General features: G+C 35.5%; 1 protein-coding gene across 2 annotated transcripts in view; it reads left to right on the plus strand.

Moving 5' to 3' along the window:
- dos (daughter of sevenless) overlaps nt 1-19,179 on the plus strand; it is a 48,400-nt gene that overhangs the window by 15,662 nt on the left and 13,559 nt on the right. For both annotated transcript variants that reach the window (XM_081738049.1, XM_081738050.1), the window contains exon 4: nt 9,716-11,272. In XM_081738049.1, coding sequence (XP_081594175.1) covers nt 9,716-11,272 — 1,557 coding nt within the window. The remainder of the gene's footprint in view (nt 1-9,715; nt 11,273-19,179) is intronic.

Below are 19,179 nucleotides of genomic sequence, written 5' to 3' on the forward strand. Positions count from 1 at the left end.
ATGACTTTTATTAATGAGATGAAAATGAAATGATCTTTCGGTTTAACGTCCCACGATTATACCCTTTTAGGCTAAGAGAGACGGATGATTAAGGCATGTGAATGAGGCATGATATGCCAAGTTCAACTATTTGATATGTTCGTTTGCGAAAACAATTGATACACTAAAAATTCTATGAATACTTAGCAAAGTTCGATCAATTCGCTCAAAATTTGCAAGTATTGCATACCTAATAGTAGCTATTTTAGTAACGAACCCACCACACTGTGCTAAATTCAAGACTCTTAATAGCCAAAGTGTTCTAGTTCGAAATTACCATCCTTCGTAACTTTTGAAGAAAATTCCGATGAAAAAAGAAAGATGGAACCTGGTACTTTGTACATTTAATCTGTCTATAAATTGCCACGTGATTTACACGTGTTTGACACTGACCTTAATTTCAACGTTAAAAAGTAGCCTTGATATGATGAACTTTGTTTCTGCTAAATGCAAATGCTGATTCACAAGAGAAAAAAAAAGGTAGAATTGTACTGTTATTAAAATAGAGCATAACTGAAGGAGGAAACCAGTAACAATGAAGACACTGTAAACTGATGGCGTTGGAATTACTGGAACCATTCAATACCCAAGAAATACTTTGTGTGTGTGTGTAGTAAGAATTTGTAAATAGAAACTAGTAGGTTAAGTGTTCGTTCTTCGCACGGCACAATAGCTTTATACAAAGTACTTGAAAGCCCTTTTCCCCACATGGGGGATGAATTTGGACTTAAACGGCATTGGAATTGTCACTATACATCTCAGCAAATCGAAAACTATAGATTGGACACTAATATCGATAGTTTTTTGATTATTTTTACTTGTCACTCCGGTCCCACCCTACTCTTCACTTTCCATACCAATGGGACTTGCATTTGGACTTAAACGGCATTGAGATGATTACTATTCATTTCAGCGACCCCAGAAACTATAGATTGGACACGAATAACAGTTGTTTGCGAGTTTTTATTATTATTATTATTATTATTATTATTATTATTATTATTATTATTATTATTATTATTATTATTATTATTATTATTATTATTATTTGTTACCTCCCTGACCCCTTCTCTCCCCTTGCCGAAAACGCTAAAAACCTAAGTTAGATCAGGATTTACTCATTTGCCAAAAATCACCAAAATTGGTTTAGTGAGTAGAAGGAGTTAAATGCCAAATATAGGTAGAGATAAACCACTTGTTACTGCACTATAGAATTAAACATTTTTGGACTGTCTTTTCCAGAATCAGATATTTCAAAACAGTAAACAATAAAACATAAAGATTGTGATAGATTACGTAAAATCCAAACGGAACACATGTGATCAAACTGACTTCAGTCTTGCTTAGAATTTTTATTTACAGTAGTAGATATGCGTCTCCTTGTGTCCATTAGTAACTATTGACAAGATAACATGAAGACGAGGAAGTTAAAAGGGACGTAGCGCATGGAAATTCAAAATTTGGTGCAAATATTCTGCTACGATGTATACTGTAAAGTTTTCTGCCTTCTAACCCTCCTACGGCCCTTCAAACCTACCACACGCCCGTCCTTGGGGTCTATTTGACCTCAATTATTTAATTTCTTATAAGGACATGCAATCACGAAGACTAAATGATAGTTAATTTAGTGTCTTGAGGTAGCTTAATAATAATAATAATAATAATAATAATAATAATAATAATAATAATAATAATAATAATAATAATAATAATAATAATAATAATAATAATAGTTGTAATATTAATAATGAATAATAGGAAAATTATAATATTAGACATTGGGGTCAATATGACCCCAAGGTCTGATATGTTACCATTTTATTTAACAACGTTACTTAAAATAATTAACTTTTAATATTTGGATTATATGAAGAACTAGACTAGGTCGAGGAATACAAAAATAATGATTAATCACAAATATCGTGCAAAAGTAAAATATAATAATAGGAAATATATATTAGACATTGGGGTCAATGTGACTTGAAGGTCTGATGTATTACCTTTTTTATTTAACAACGTTATTTAAAATAATTAACTTTTAATTTTTGTTCTATGTAAAGAAGTAGACTGGGTCGAGAAATACTAAAATAATCAGTGACCGAAAACAAAATGCAAAGAAACTATTTAAGAATTATATGTTCCTTGGGATCATATTGACCCCAAGGCTATAGGAGGGTTAAGATAGAGCTGGGACAGGACGTTTGGGTGCGAGGTACATAGTAAAAATCCCAATTTACGACATATAAAGTAAGCTAGGCACTGAAAACTAAGCGCGAATCAAGATATATCTATCTTTATCTCACCTCATTTATGTATCTATTTTCTATCTCTATCTTATTTATTCATCTAAATTAAATAGTTTAATGCGTTTGTGGCGTTTGTTGCCTAACCTCGTCATGAATTGATTTTTCGCTTGTACACGATTCTTGTACTTCAACATGTTGATCTAATTTTTGTATTATATAAGAAAGCTAGGAAAGGAAGAAATCAGATGAACTGTTAATAATTTTGTTAATGTTAATTAAAACATATTGATTTAATTTTTGGATTTTTTTAAAAAAAAGTTAATAATTACATACTTATGAATATTCGTATTACGTTTGCCAAACTCTTCTCTTCCTTAAGTCCAATAAAAGATTTCCGCGCACTCGAGTTGAGGGAAGTGGCCCCGCGTGGCGTAGTCGCTAACTCTCTCGTCTTCGGTGCGAGCGGTCCCGGGTTCGATTTCCGGTGGGGGCACTCGGTCGAAAAAGTGTAACGCACTCTTTCAGGCCAGCCACCCTGAATGAGGTTTTCCTCATTCACATCAGGCAAATGCCGGGGTGGTACCTAATTTATAGGCCCCAGGCCGATTCCTTCCTTCCCTTTCCCCGGATAGTGTGCTTCCTCAAACGTGACGGGCTAAATGGTCTTAGATGCCGAGAGCCCAGAAATCTAAAAATCCTAAATCCTAATCGAGTTGAGGGAAAGATGTTAATACAGGGTGTCTAAGACATTGAGTTTAGGAACTACAGTATGCCGTATTTCTGGTATCACTTTTAAAAAAAAAAATTTTTATTAACATTCCAATATACAAATCAAAACTTAACACTCTTTTTTTTTTCGTCCCATGTTAAGCATTTAATCTGCATTAAAGAAAGTGGCGAAAGGAAAAAAAAGAACGATTTCAAAGTGAAAAATAATAGTTAAGTGTACATATGTTGATCATTTACCCACTAGAAATGTTTGACATTCACACTTATTGCATAACTACAGTAGAAGGCCTGCTTTTAAGTTTTTTAATGGAATAGGCTCATTATGTATGTAGTGCACTCAATCATATCTAGTCTGGTCTACTTACCTTTGGCTTGAAAACTTATCAAATAAAAAGCATACTTAACTTTGGTTGAAACTTAAATTTACAAAATTTAATTGTTAATTCAGTTTTTAGAATTTTGAAATTCCAGTATTTCTAGTATGTAAAACAAAATCCAGTATAATTCATGGACTTCCACTACAGTAGACACCTTGTGATATCTTGATTCGATCTTAGTATTCAGCACCTAACATAATGACTTTTTAATTTAACTCGCGCCCAAACGTCTGGCGTCCAAATGGCTTCGCGCCCAAACGTCCGGTGCCCAAATGGTGGGGCCCAAACGTCACGTACCGAATGATCATGCGTCTTAGGGAGTATTGGTTAGGCGCCACTCAATGATCGATCGTCTTAGAGAGGTAAAAAGGAGCCCAATGACCAGGCTTCTTAGAGCGTATAGGAAGGGTAGCTCTCAATGACCAGATGTCTTAAAGAGTTGCTGGTTTGATCAACCGGGCGAGATTGATGTTCTCTGTGGTGTCCAGTCTCCTTTTATGCAGAAATATTCCTGACAGCTTGCCTTTGCGTCATTTGCCAAATGTTGGCGATGGTGGACAATGCCCTTTTCGTGGCTGTCATATTACGAGTTTACTTGAAGCACGTGGTATAGAACACACGGTTGCATCTAGCATGGTGTGAAAACACGTGGATACTTAACCATGTGTGTGAGCATTGAAGACCTTCAGGCGAGAAGCAGCCGTAAGAACTGTAGCCCAAAGATTTGCACGCGTAACTTAAAAGTATGTAAACCTAGGATTGATCACTGATGGGAGCAAAAATCTTTCGTTATTAATCTTTATAAAGCAAATGGAAAGCTGCTGGACGTCAGAAATAGCCAACTCCGTTCTAGAAAGGCAAAAATATCAGCGAAGGAAACTATTGTGTTAATTACAACAATCCAATTTAAAATTCTCACCTGTCGTAGCCCTCTCTGGACTTAAAACCAGAGAATTTGATATTATGAAGGTACTTTCATTTACCAAAAATTCCTCTATACAGGGTGGTAAGAAACTATTTGAACAAACTTCGGGAGCTGATTCCCGACACCGCAACCAACAAAAAAGTCCTTTGTAACTTTGCTCAGTGAAGGATAGTTTCAGCGATATAAGATGCCGAAAGCGTGGGAAAGTGAACTTCAGAGGACTGTAATTCAAAAACAACGTAACGTACAGAGTGCGGTTTAGAACATGATACTCGAAGTCATACCTGCTCAATTGAAAAATGTATGTTCAAACCCCCGCAAGATGTGTGAAGGTATTCCCCAAAGGAACTTAGGGGTTACTTGGCAGGTTGTAAGGTTAAACCTTGGCAACCACCGCTGGATACTGCTGCGATCCAATGTGTCCTCCCCATGAACAGGGAGCAACTTGCTGTGAATCGATGTGGCAGTCATCGCCGGTCTTGAATAGGAACTCCATCACCGACCGTTGTCGTAACCTGACATCTACTTCACGGTCCATAATGGCTCACCTGTAAATAAAAGAAAATACTTTTATATACCAATTTCCTTTATATAGGTAAATGTTCCAAGTATGTTCACAAAAAATTTCATTCTCCTCCTGCAACAAATAAAAAAATTAGACCACTGTGCAAAACTTTTTGGACACCCTTTGTATTAATGAACATGAAAAACCGAAAAGTTATTTGGTGTCTTACATGTGGATTGAAGTATCGTCTACTAAACTGAAACAAGAACAGACAGTCGATTCAACGTAACAGAAGTTGTTCGTTTTTTGCTGAAAATAACTTTGCTCTTAATGTTGCAAGTAGCCTAAAGTGTCTGTTACTGTCACTGACTGTAACAGTTGCAAGCGGCGAGAATATTTTTTCAAAACTAAATATTATTTACGTCTTACAATGGCTGAAACTCAATTGGAAGAATTAGTTATAATTTCACTTGAATATGAAAACGGGCAGAAATTGGATACACGGATCTAATTCCAAAGAAAGTAATGCAGTGCTTCCAATCGATGTCACGACTCACTGATGTAATACACAATCCCATTGGGTGTGTCGCAAATGTCAGAATTTATAGTTCATAAAACATTTAATATTTACTGAAAGTCAGTTTTGGAATAGACTGTACCACTCAAATGCTTCAGCGGCAGCAACAATACTCAGTACTAGATTTACTGAGATTTACAGTACTTTACAGAAACTTACAGGCTTACTCTATGATAACTTGTATTATTATTAATAAAAAATCAAACAAGTATGCCAATCAATCAATCGATATTGTGAACGTTAAGAAGTGTGTAGCCATTCATAAAAGGTTAGGATCCACTTAAATAATGACAGTCTAATTAAGCAAGTGTCATTTTATGGTTCTCTCCAGCGGGAAGTTGTAACTTCATTTTTTTCCTTTAATTTTGCAGTGGCGGCAAGAATTCGATGTGATATGTTTGATTTATTATAATTCTTGTAAGCTTTTCGTTATGTCATTTTGTATCATAATATATATAAAGAAATCATAATATATATATGCCCCGGCATTCTTTAAAAATAACAGAAAAGGCATTTTCAATTTCGGCAGTAAGAATCTGGAACTCTCTACCAAAGTCAATCACTGACAAACCGTATAATTCATTTAAATCATCACTCCAAACATTATTATTTAGAGATCAGAGACGAAGCATTGGCACACATGAAAGTTTTACTACAGTATGAAATTGAATTAGCAGTATGAGTATATATATATATTTTAAACATTTACTGTGTTTTGTTTATCCTTAGTATTATTGAATGTATCATGTTAGGTTGTTATTTGTATCTTGTATCTTTATTTTTTTTCTTTCTTTTCTTTGTAATGATGACCAGGGGTAAGTGGCAGAGCAGCCTCCGGCTGAACCTCGCCCACTGAAATAAAGAGAAATTCAATTCAATTCAATTCAAATCCAGCAATACTTCTGTATACATATGTAGATATAGCAGAGTGAACGATTTATCTTAATACGCCCTTGTAACTTCTAAATTACTGGACAAAAAAAGCTAAAATTTTGTACCAATCAAATATCGGCAGAAGGCCCATTGTCTGACATACCTTTTGATACCACAAGATTAAAGTGTTACCAGCTTAACATAAAGTTATATTTTTTTACAATGTCACTACGTCAGGTTGTTACATTAAAAACGAAAACATACAATAACACACTTGACAGGACGTTGTAGTATCATCAACATCGAAAAACAACCCAACGTTGAAGGGTTCTACAATAGTAGCAATGCAAGTGAGACAGACGGGGGAGGGGAGGAGGGATTGACCTTCGTGAAGAAATTACAGCGGTATCTGCAGCAATCACTGCGAACACATTGCCCAACATTGTTCAAGTTTTGTTCGCCGTTCTGATTTGTGTCTGGCCGTTAACGGCAACCATTTGGGGCATCTTCAGTAACTGTACAAATGCGGAAAACTTGTATTGTGCGTTATTGTTGTAAAGTTCCATTCGCATTACTTTATCTATTGTTTAAATAACAGTTTAATTTGACCTTGACTGTTAAAAACTGCAAGAGTAGAAAATGTAGACGAGACCGCATGCCCTTAATTCATAAAGATTTCAGGAAAAACTAAAGTTAAAGGCAAGTGTTTGTAATAGTTTCTTTTCTTTTCCATAAAACACAGAGCTTTATTTACATATAATTATAGAATCCAGTTTATGAAACAAATGAAGGGTAAGGGAAAAAAAGAAGGAATGTCACAAAACTGTATTTTCGAGAAAACGGCGTTTTAATATTGAAAGCCGCGTAAAAAAGAATAAGATTAGTCAAAACCTTTGCTCCTTTATACATGGATATTTTTACATCTACGGATGCTTACATATACAGTCAAATAGTACCAAGAGTCACCAATAGATAGGACAAAGTACCCGATAAAGCACACACATGGACATTCCTTGTTTTTTCCCCTTACCCTATGATGTTACGGAGAGAAAGAACAAGTTAACATGAAAGTAAGCTTTCTGTGCAATTACGTGAGAGACCAAACATTAAGCGTTGGTTTCAGTAGTAATAGTCTTTAGTATACATAAAAAGAAACACAACTTATCCAGGAAAAAGACCGTCTCAGTACCACCAATTATGTTGTTTCTTCCTATATTGCCTTTGCCTGATGCTTCGGAACGTTTCCTCTGAGTTGACTATGGTTTACTGTTCGAGCCAGGATAGTTCCTTAGTATATTTCGCACCTTTTTATATTGAACAATTTACACTATATTGAACAATTATTATTATTATTATTATTATTATTATTATTATTATTATTATTATTATTATTATTATTATTTTCTAATGACTAAAGTTGGTACGTGACCATATTCAGGCTTTTATCTGGAAACTAATTAACTATAAAGTAATTTTAAAATTTATTTTCTCGTCATTTAGATAGCCATCACCAAATCTACGAAATATATATATTTTGGAAATAAATATATTTTCCTTATCTAATTTCAAGACCATACAAAATAACACTGTTCGCTTGAATTATTTCCTTTTCACATTAGAATAAAAATTATTAATATGTCTTATATAAAATATGATTTTTTTTCTTTTGTTATTTTCTCTATCCTTATGATTTAATTGCACTAGATATCACTTTACGTATATATACTTAATTATTTACTCTTGGAAATAGGGTAATTTAAATTTATTAACCATCAGGAATTATATCATATCCAACCAAATACCGTTGACTGCCCACCAGCTATCAGTCATCCACAGATCTCAACCCTGTTTATTTTCTTCATTCTCTTTTATAATGTATTTCATATTTTGCCGTGAACCTAGTCCTCTGAATGCACTGTAACTGCATCCTGTTATCATCCCTTCCTTCACTGAATCCTGTTTATCCTTCTACTCCCTTTCATTACATAATCCTGTACCTTTTCTCTTTTCTTTCTTTGTCCATATTCTCTACACCTTTCATTAGTTTTTTGAATTGTCTTCGCTTAATTCAAATTATAGATCGTCTGGACCTTCTTCCTCAGTCTTTCGAACCTGTGAACTTATGTGTTATCTAGGTAAAATTGTTATCTTCATAATTTCTCAATGTTATTAGCGTTTAACGATGAAGAGAAGAATGTTGAAACATGAGAGTAAGATGATATGGGTGACTGTGAAAGCTTACACGTAATTTTCGAGAAAATATAGAAAAACTAATTTGTTTGTAATCATGAAAATTAATTCTGTGAGGGGAAACACCCAACCTATCAAGATGAAATTGATACTGAAGTACACTATCATCAAGATATTCATTATGTAGCAAGATGACGGCGCATTGTAGGATTAAGGAGATATAGCCCAAATTTATCATTAACTCGTCTCGTAAACTTTAATCTCTGTTTAACTAAAATAATGTCTTAAAGTTGATATATATACATCAGTCGATAGTTGACATCAGGCTGAGCAAGTGACATGTTTGAGATTAAAAAGTTTTCGACAAGAACCTCATATGGTAACACACAAAAAGTGAAAAAGTGACTGACTGGACCGGGACTCGAACCCGGGACCTTCGGCATATCGTGCCAATGCGTTAACCACTACACCATCTAGTTCGCTTCCCAGAACAGCCTCTTACTCTCGAGGTTGATGCTCCCTACTCGGACCACGTTAGTTGTACCACAGGACACTACTGTGCTTGGACAATTTTTGTGTCCATATACTGAGCACCTAAGACGGTTGTAATTTCATATAGATATTAATGAATTAAAAAGCAAACGATTTTTTAACATACGAGGTCCTCTGCAGATGTGAATTCTATAACATACAAAGAGTGAAAAACCACCATAGGTGCTCGGTATATTGACACAGGGATTGTCCAATCACAACAGTGGTCTGTAGTACAACCCATGTGGTTCGAGTGGAGAGCACCAACCTCGAAAGTGAGAGTGAGTGGCTGTTCTGGGAAGCGGACTGCTTGACGTAGTAGTTAACGCATCAGCACGGTATACCGGAGATCCGGTTTCGAGTCCGGGTGCAGTCAGTCATTTTTTCATTATTTGTGTGTTATAGAATTCACATCTACAGAGGATCTGGTGTGTTTAAAAATCGGTTGTTTCCTCCTTCATTAATATTATTTTTGTGGTGTTCATTTCCAATATTAATTGGGAGTTTTTTTTCTCCCAGAAAGTATTGTTTATTTAGTAATGTACTATGTATATCAACTAATATATTTTAACATGTTTTCTGTTCTAACTGCGATATACATATTCCTTATAATGATGCACATACCTACTTGTAAGTTTGGAACTAACACACAATATAGCTTTCTTTTGTTAAACTGTGTATACACATACATTTTTTTGACAATCTCTGATCTTTTTGTTTCAGATTACGGTAACATGCCACCAACGGAAGAAGTAGTCGGAAGCATTGAAGCCGGAAATCAAATATCCGGTGCAGGATCTTCTAGTTTAGGAACCATAGGCGAGTCACCTCCTGTTTCTCCTAGTGTATCTGGACCATATATACCTATTAGTGAATGCGTTTCCGGTAGACCTTTGACCTCGAATGGTCTGTTTGGTAGCGATAGATTTTCTTCACTACGCAATATAGAAAGTGACTTTTATGGATCGAATATGACAATGAGAAGCAATTTTCCGTGGGGCAATAGGCAGTTAAACTATAGTGTGGATTCTGTACCTAGAACTAGCTTAAGAAATAATGCAAGAGGACATTTAACCTTACCACATCCACCTCCGAAATATAGTGTGCAATTTTCGAGTCTTGGCGGTGAGTTTTATGACAAACCGAGGAAGTTGCATCCTCCTGATTTAGAAAACATGCCAGATGACGGTCAAAATCTGGGAGATGTTTCTCCTCTTCATAGTCCAACTACGGATGGTGAAAGTGTCTTTACTGACGACGAGTGGACAGGCGCTACTCTTCCTTCAGTGAACTGGAACACATATCCAAGAGACTCAACCTCAGATGGAGACTGTCGTTTGGTTGGACGGCCATCAGATAGCTCAGAAATCTCTGAATTGGAAAGTGTAACCATATCTAAACAGTTTGCTAAAGTTAATATTACCGATTCCTGTGCTGCTGATAATGTGCACAAGAAACAAAGGAGACACATATCAGAGGAAAGTAGTGCAAGCTCACCAAACGCACCGATATCCTCAACATCTGCTGTTGCTCCTCCCCCACCTCGACCCCCAAAGCCGTTACATTTAATGGAAATGCCGTCGCATAATTATTTAAATGTAGAAAACGTTTCGCAGATTTCTGACTCAGGCAGTGCAAAAAAATCCTCAGAAAGTGTACCATCATCAGCTCATACTGGAAGTGAAGGTGTAAATGAAAACGAACAACCAAGTACAGAGACGGTAGTGTCGGCTAATTGCGAACCGGTATCAGATTGTGACTCTTTTCCACAATCACCTCATGATTGTGTTGTGAAAACTCCGACGAAAGTGAGCAACACGCATGTGCTGGATGAGATGTATGACATCCCAAGGTCCCATCAACAAGGCATGTCAGACGTCAAAACTGGACGACATTGCTACACAAACGCAGCACCGAGTCTGAATGGCGTAATATTTAGGTACGACTTTCATACTACCAACAATAGCTCAATGACTCCTGGAGATCTTCCGGACACTACAGAAGGAGAACCGAATTCACCGAAATCCGAAACAAGCTCAGTGTCTTCACCAACGGTTGTTTACTCGAATCTCCCTAGTCCATATAAAGTGCCAATGCATGAAAGAAAGGATAGTGATCCTCCTGTAGTGAACCGTGAATTAAAGCCAGGTCGCAAAGAATCGAACTCCAGTGAACCATCTCCTGGTCCTTTAGGTGCAATACAAGTTAGTCCTCTTCCACCAACTGTTGATCGGACTTTAAAGCCTCAACGGAAGTTCGAGGAACCAATTCAGTTAGAGGGTAAGTTAACCTTCAAAATATGATCGGTCTGAGGAGTTTTTGCATGGTTTTGGTGAAAATGCATGCGGAGAACTTTAACTAGAAACAACACAGCTTTTCTTCTTAGTACGTCGGCACCAGATTAAATTCTTATTTGCAATGGGTTACCAGATCTGCAAGTAATAATAAAAAGTTGAGGCTCTTCTAGTAAATTGATGCTAAATATATAAATCGTAGAATAGTGTGTGTGTAAACAAAATAGCTAAAAATCTGAATGTCTTTATGAATGATAGATCATGAAGACAAGAATGAGGCAGAAACTTTATTTTTCAAAGTATTTATTTCTAAGTTGTTTTGCTTCTAAAAATAAATCTAAAAAACTGACCATTTACTTCTCTTTAATTTTACAAAGTAGTTTTTACCTGAAGCGAAGGTCTTACAACAGAAAAGTAGTAGTATTCACTTGCAGATTTGCTTTTGTTTATTTATTTATATATTTTTTTAACAAAAATGTTCATGTCGTTTTATTGAAACAAAAGAAATACTGACCGAGGCCTCAATACATACTGTATTTTAAACTATAATGTGTTACAGTTTCGGATACCTACCATATCCTTCATCAGACACTACATAATAAACACTATAGACAGCATTTGTTACAATATCCAATCCAAAGCCATGGATAGTGTTATTATAGACTTTTATTGATTTCAATATAACGAAATATTACCTTTAGCTTACTGTTATATCTATAATTCTAATGAACTCTCAAGAGAAGATTACAGTAAATAATGACCTTAGATACTCTTGATGCTCCTTGTGCATAATTATTTTTATCTTTCACCTTCTAAAAGCATTCTAAGAAAAGTGAAAATATGAGGTATTTAAAGGTAATAGATATATATTATTTGTATGTATCTTTTTCTGTTGAGTAATAAGATCCCTTCAAATCCTCGAACACTTCTTCGACTCGCAAAATAGAATTATTCTGCAATAGAAATAACAGGAAGATTGACAGATCCTATAATTCAGTACCCAGCCACTCCGTCCCCGTTGTTTGAGCCTTACACGCTGATTGGCAATTGCTTGGTTAATCATTGAAGTCTCTTTAAGAAAACTTCTTCTCTAGACGGCTGATTTTACGTAGAATTTTAAGTGGTCGTCTTAAAATTTTTTTACTGTAACTTTGTTAAGAGTAAATCCGAAAAATGGATTCTTTGAATATTCAAATAACATTTGTTATTCGAACAGTTATTGGTATAACAGGGTGTCTCGGTCACGAAAGTCACGAAAAAGTCACGAAATTTAGCTTTTGAGTCACGATTGTTTTTTTAACTGTACAAATGTAAGTACCGATTGGAAAATTTTGTTTTATAAAACGTCAAAATTCACCACCAAAAATGTCTATGGTCGGCTTTAGACGCTACCAAATCGCTAGCAAAGTACGTTTCTATCGCATGGATGAAAATTCGGCCTAATTTGCACCCAAATTCGCTCTTGAGAATGTTAGGAAATTGTGTGATTTGGTAAAGAAAAGGTCACGAAAAAGTCACGAAATTTCATTTTGAAATTTTAGTAGACACCCTGTATAAGAAATAATAATTCGAATAATTTTAACATTACTGGTACAGACCACCATACTAACTTTATCGATCCCATTTTCTTCTATTAATTCGACCATCAATGATGCCATTCTCTAGGGTTATTAATGACAGGTCAATATATATATCTTCTCTGTTATTAATACGGACCTGTTTACTGCGAAGATGAGGTTAGTTTTTCCTGATAGAGTGTGGTGATTTTCCAATTTGTCAAACACATCTACTGCGTCAAAATTTAATTTAGCTTTCTAGTTTATAATAAGAATAAACAAATCAGCAGATCTCTTAAAACTCTACTTTAAAAATAGGATAGTAGGGTTATGAATATTTCTGTACTAAAACAAATAAAGCTAAAGTAAGTCTGGATATTGGTATACGTGAGAAAAACTGATATAAGACAAAGTGAGGAAAGAACTTTGTTTTCGAAGTAGGGATAGAAGAAAATAGTGCACCATCTTGGCATCATGCGTTTACACGTTTAAATAAGCAGGTAACAATAAAGCAGCTATTGGCCTCAGTAGAAGATATTTTTAATCATCTTCGTATAGTTTCAGAAAGAAAGAAGAAAATTTGACATGAGAACATAATTTGTGCACAAAACAGTATCAGGAATTTTCCTAATCAGTAGTAGTATATTAGTTTCATCCTTGTATTGAACTTTCGTTTGCATGTTGACATAGTGTAAATTAGATGCATATTTTATAAGCAAAAAAAAAAAAAAATCTTATAAGGAAGACCTATCTATACACCTGTGGAAAAATAAACTTAACAAATGAGAAGCATGACAATCGGAATCTGAAGTGTGGTATGATATGTCGATTCCATAGTAACCATATACAGGGCGGATCGGTAAAGTAAAGTCCAAACTTCAGCAGGTGATTTCTGTAAGTACACGCAACAAAAAATTCTATAAGAATGTATACGTGATCTTACCGTTCTGGAGATTTGCAGATTGTTAGAGAATATACTCACTAGGTGACGGGACGCCTATCGTGCACGAAACATAACGGTCATTGTTCAGAAAGTGGCCAATTTTTCTAGTAATGTTATGCTCAATGTGGAATTCTGTCCCTGCTCGCTCCCGAAAGGCGTGTATCACTTGTAAGGTAACAGTAATTAATTGTAGCTCCTAGTGGGCGTTGTCATCATTCCACCTAACCCGCTAACTCCGTTGGTGACTGTTTACAGCGTATCTGTTTGTCTCTTAACTTCACCGATGATCTGACCAGTTTTACTTTTATATCCTGTGTTGTGTGCCGTGTCCTACGTTTCACCTTGTATATATCTTCGAACCTGCGATATCAGGGGTGGACACATAATCGATGAACGTCACACACACACACACACACACACATTGATAGGCTGGAAACAGTTATCAGTGAACCGTAGGCGTAGTTAAGAGGCAGATGGAATGGTGGCCATAGCTACTAAGAGCAATATTCAATTATTGCAACCTTGAGAAGATGCACGCCTCTTGAGAGAAAAGGGAGAGGGACATAGTCCCACACTGGACACAACATTATTAGATGAAATGTTCAAAGTGACTACCATCTGAACGATGATCGTAATGTTTTCGGCACGATAAGTGTCCTGTCATCTAGTGCGCTTATTCTCAAAATCCCTGTATATGTCCAGAGCGTTGCAGTATCACGTATGTATTCATACAAACTTCTGTGTTGTATGTTCTTAGAGGAATCAACAGCTGAAGTTTAGACATATCTTAGCAATCCACCCTGGATATGTAAATTAAAAGTTTCGTTCTCATCAGAATAAAAAAAAAAAAAAAGAATTTTTTACCCCCCACAATCATGGTTGCAGTAGTTCGATTTTGCAATGTTAGAACTCTTGAACCAAAAGCAATATGTTTTGTTTAAATATTAAAAGTGTTTAAATATTAATGTAGAGAGTTAACCTGTTGTAAGAGTCACACAGAAAGTATGGCTGAACACCATATAGGGAAACCCTTAAAGACGCAATAAATAAGGTAGGTTCACACTACCACTTATTAAAATAGTATTACAAATGCGTCAGCTTCTTTAAATAAGTATTAGTTAAAAGTGATCGACTAGCTCCGCCATTTATTAACAAACTAATATATATGCCGTATATACTCATATTTTTAACCTCCGTGTTCTCCCGGAAGACAGACAGATATTAGTGAATAATCATCTTCAATATTTCAAAGATTAATCGGTCTTTTTCTTCAGGCAACGATAAAGTAAATAGTTAGGTAACTATTCATATACCATATTTGCTGGTCATCATCTTTCTCTGTCATCATATTGATTCGATTCATTAGCACAGATAATGTAAGTGTAGGACAGAAACTACATAATTCTAGTTTAGATTCATCATATGTTAAGAGGAGTAAGTTTTCGAATAAGTTTTTTTCAGTAGTTCCACCAAGCATCACAACTTTTTTGTGGGTTGAAAGGACTGAATTCAATATTGGCTGAAAGTCCAGAGTTTTTCTTCAGAAAATTCATTTAAAGAACGAAATTGACGCATAAGGAAAGTGACTTACCTTGTGCCTCCGTGTCTTTTACCGTAATTGAATGTTTCCTTCCTCTCTGGAAATGCACCAGCACCATTTCTATTACTGCTGGTATCAAACATCTCCTGTTGCGAGTTTGTTTTCTATATTTAAAATTTCGAAAACCTTATTTCTGATACATTTATTTTTGAAATCTCCGTACAATAAGTCCTCTTGTCTTCCTTGGCAGCTTTGAAATTTCTACTTCAAACTTACATCATATCCTATGATACAACAAGCCTATCTTTACTGTTTCACGGTTTTGATCAGATGAAAAATAGTCCGTTGGAATTCAGCGAACCTTTTCAGCACCGAGGTTAAATGAGACGTAAATCTTCAGTTACGGTGGAACTCCGGACCACCTAGAGCTCCCTCACGGTTATGTGGTTAGCATACGCGTCGTTGGCGCGGGAAACCTGGGTTCTGTTCTCGGTGGGAGCTCATGTGATAGGGATACTAAGTTAAACTGTAGGTCTACGTCGCTTATAGCCTCGCTGCTGAACGGGACGGGAAATTCCAACTCAACCAACCGAACCATCCTAATACGTTCAAATTTCAAAGCTATCTCACCGGAAATCGAATCGGGAATTCTGTACACCAAAGGCATGCGTGCCTGTCACTAGATCAGTGGAGATGGCTCAGATGTAGAATGGCGTACTACTAACCAACTAACTCTCTATGACCTATGGAACCCGGAAGTTCAATGGCGCATTCACAGAAGCTCGCCATTGACTTTTGTCCTTAGGTAACTGGATCCAGTTTCAAGTTCGTATTCCTATTTCTGCGAGATTCATCTTAATACTGTCCTCTCTTCTTCGCCTAAGTCTACCTAATGGACGTTTTCCGATTGAATTTCCAGTTAGAACTTAAAAAGCGTTCCTACTTTCTTCCATTTTGGCTACATGATCTGCTCACCTAACCCTCCTAGACTTGATGACCCTAAGAATTACGCAGTTCTTCTTTACGAAGTTTCCCCATTCCCGTTCCTCTTGGACCTGAATATTCGTCTCAGAATTTTATTCTCACATATTTTCAGTCTGCGTTTTTCCCTAAGAATAAGTGACCATGTTTCGCAACCATACAGCGCAACAAGCATAATTATCATTTTATACATTTTAAGCTTCAAATTCCTCGACAGAATTCGCGACGGCAAAATATTTTGAACTGAATAATAACATGAATTCCCTACTTTCAGTCGACATTTAATTTCTTCGTTGATATGATTTTTCTCTGTTAATATTGACCCTAGATATTTGAGAGTAACCACTTTGTCGAAAATATTATTTGATATTTTAACGCATGCATAATTTGCGTTATTACGATCCTGGCGAACTTCTATGTATTTAGTTTTCTGTCCATTTATTTCTAAACCTATGTCGCTGCAAGCGTTTAATAAGGCCTCTGCATTTCTTTCTGTTGTTCTCCTATCATCCCCTTCAGATTTACATAATCAGCATACGCCATAACCTGGTAAAATACCATTCAGCTCTAGGCCCTGGTTGCTCTCTTTGATTTTCCTTATAGCGTATTCCAGAACAAAGTTGAATAATAATGGCGACAATGCATCTTTTTGTTTCAGACCATTCTCGACGTGGAAGCTTGTGGACAATTTTCGTACTCGAACTTTATTTTGGGTTTTTATTTAAACATATCGTAATTAATCTAACTAGCTTTTTCGGTATTCCGAATTCTGTAAGAATGTTATACAGTGTTTCCCTCCTAATCGAGTCGTGTGCCTTTCTAAAATCAATAATAATTGATGTAGTAGATAATGGCGTACCACTAGTTGAATGATGCATTTTATTCATCCTAACCTTTAGTGTACATTTGGCTTTTTGTAAGTGATTTAAAATGAATATTGAGTAAAATCACTGTATTAATGTGATAATAACCTTGAACCCCACTTAATCACCTGTATTATTAATTTACTCGCGTACGTTTCGATGACTGCTTGTCATCATGATCAGTGCATGATAATTAAGGAAGATTTGCATTAATTAGTAGAGTTACATAGTGTAAATATTCCTCATTTATCACTTACTGATAAACATCAATAATATCCAAACATATACGAATTATTAATACAGGTGCTTAAGTGGAGTACAACATTTGGGAGGTTATTTCTGACACCAGATAAGTCAAAAAGTATAGACCAACCTGGGTGCACAAATGCTTCCTTTCGGAGTTATAGGCTGCCGAAAACATGAAAAAATGAACTTAGAAGGTCCATTGTTTCAAATCTATGGGATCTACCGTAGTCAGGTCAAGACTTCAATTAGTTAACTAGTATGTGCCCCATACAAATATCCAAGTTTCAGAATTCTGCGGTACTTCCACAACAATTTTTATGGAGGCAGTTGGTAATTACTTCAAATTATATACCAGTAGCCAAACTCCCACTATAAAAATCGTTGCGTGAATACTTTAGGATTCTGAAACATGTAATTTTGGATAGCGCACATATTAGTTCCTAAGTAAAATCTTGACCTGACTGCGGTAGGTTCCATAGTTTTGAAACAACGGTACGTGACGTTTGGGCCCCATCCTTTAGGCACTGGACGTTTGGGCGCGAGTTAAATTAAAAAGTCGTTATGTTAGGCGCTGAATACTAAGTTCGAATCAAGATATCGCAAGGTGTCTACTGTAGTGGAAGTCCTTGAATTATACTGGATTTTGTTTTACTTACTGAAATTTCAAAATTCTAAAAACTTAACAATTAAATTTTGTAAAGTAAATTTTGTAATTTTTTTTTTTTAAGTTTCAACCAAAGTTAAATGTGTTTTTTATTTGATAACTTTTCAAGCGTAAAGTAAGTAGACCAGACTAGACACTATTGACTACATTACATACGTAGTGAGCCTATTCCATTAAAGAACTTATAGCAGGCCTACTACTGTAGTTATGTAATCAGTGCGAATGTCAGATACATTTTTAGTGGCTAAATGGTCAATATATGTACACGTAACTATTATTTTTCACTTCGAAATCGTTCTTTTTTTCCTTTCGCCACTTTCTTTAATGCAGATTAAATGCTTACCATGGGACGAAAATAAAAGAGTGTTAAGTTTTGATTTTTATATTGAAATGTTATTTTTTTTTTAAAAAAAAAAGTGATACCAGAAATACGGCATACTGTCCTACACTCAATGTCTTAAGACACTTTATATTAACATCTTCCCTGAACTCGAGTGCGCGGAAATCTTTTATTGGTAGTTCTTTATTGGACTTAAAGAAGAGAAGAGTTTGGCAAACGTAAAACGAAAGAAAACAAATTTTAATATTCATAAGTATGTAATTATTGACTTTTTTTTAAAAAAAAATACAAAAATTAAATCAATATGTTTTAATTAACATTAATAAAATTAACAGTTCGTCTGATTCCTTCATTTCCTAGCTTCCTTATATAATACAAAAATTAGATCAACATGTTGAAGTACAAGAAGCGTGAACAAGCGAAAATTCAATTCATGACGAGGTTAGGCAACAAATGCTACAAACGCATTAAACTATTTAATTTAGATGAATAAATAAGATAGAGATAGAAAATAGATACATAAATGAGGTGAGTTAAAGATAGATATATCTTGATTCGCGCTTAGTTTTCAGTGCCTAGCTTACTTTATATGTCGTAAATTGTGATTTATACTATGTACCTCGCGCCCAAACGTCCTGTCCTGTGAAACAATGAACCTTTGAAGTTCGTATTTTCGGCAGCCTATAACCTTGAAAGGAAGCGTTTGTACGCCCAAGTTGGTCTATACCTTTTGTCTTATCTTGATGTCAGGAATCACCTT

Source organism: Thermobia domestica, chromosome 14 (genome assembly GCF_964235325.1).
Source record: "Thermobia domestica chromosome 14, izTheDome1.hap1.1, whole genome shotgun sequence".
NCBI classification, from domain to species: domain Eukaryota; kingdom Metazoa; phylum Arthropoda; class Insecta; order Zygentoma; family Lepismatidae; genus Thermobia; species Thermobia domestica.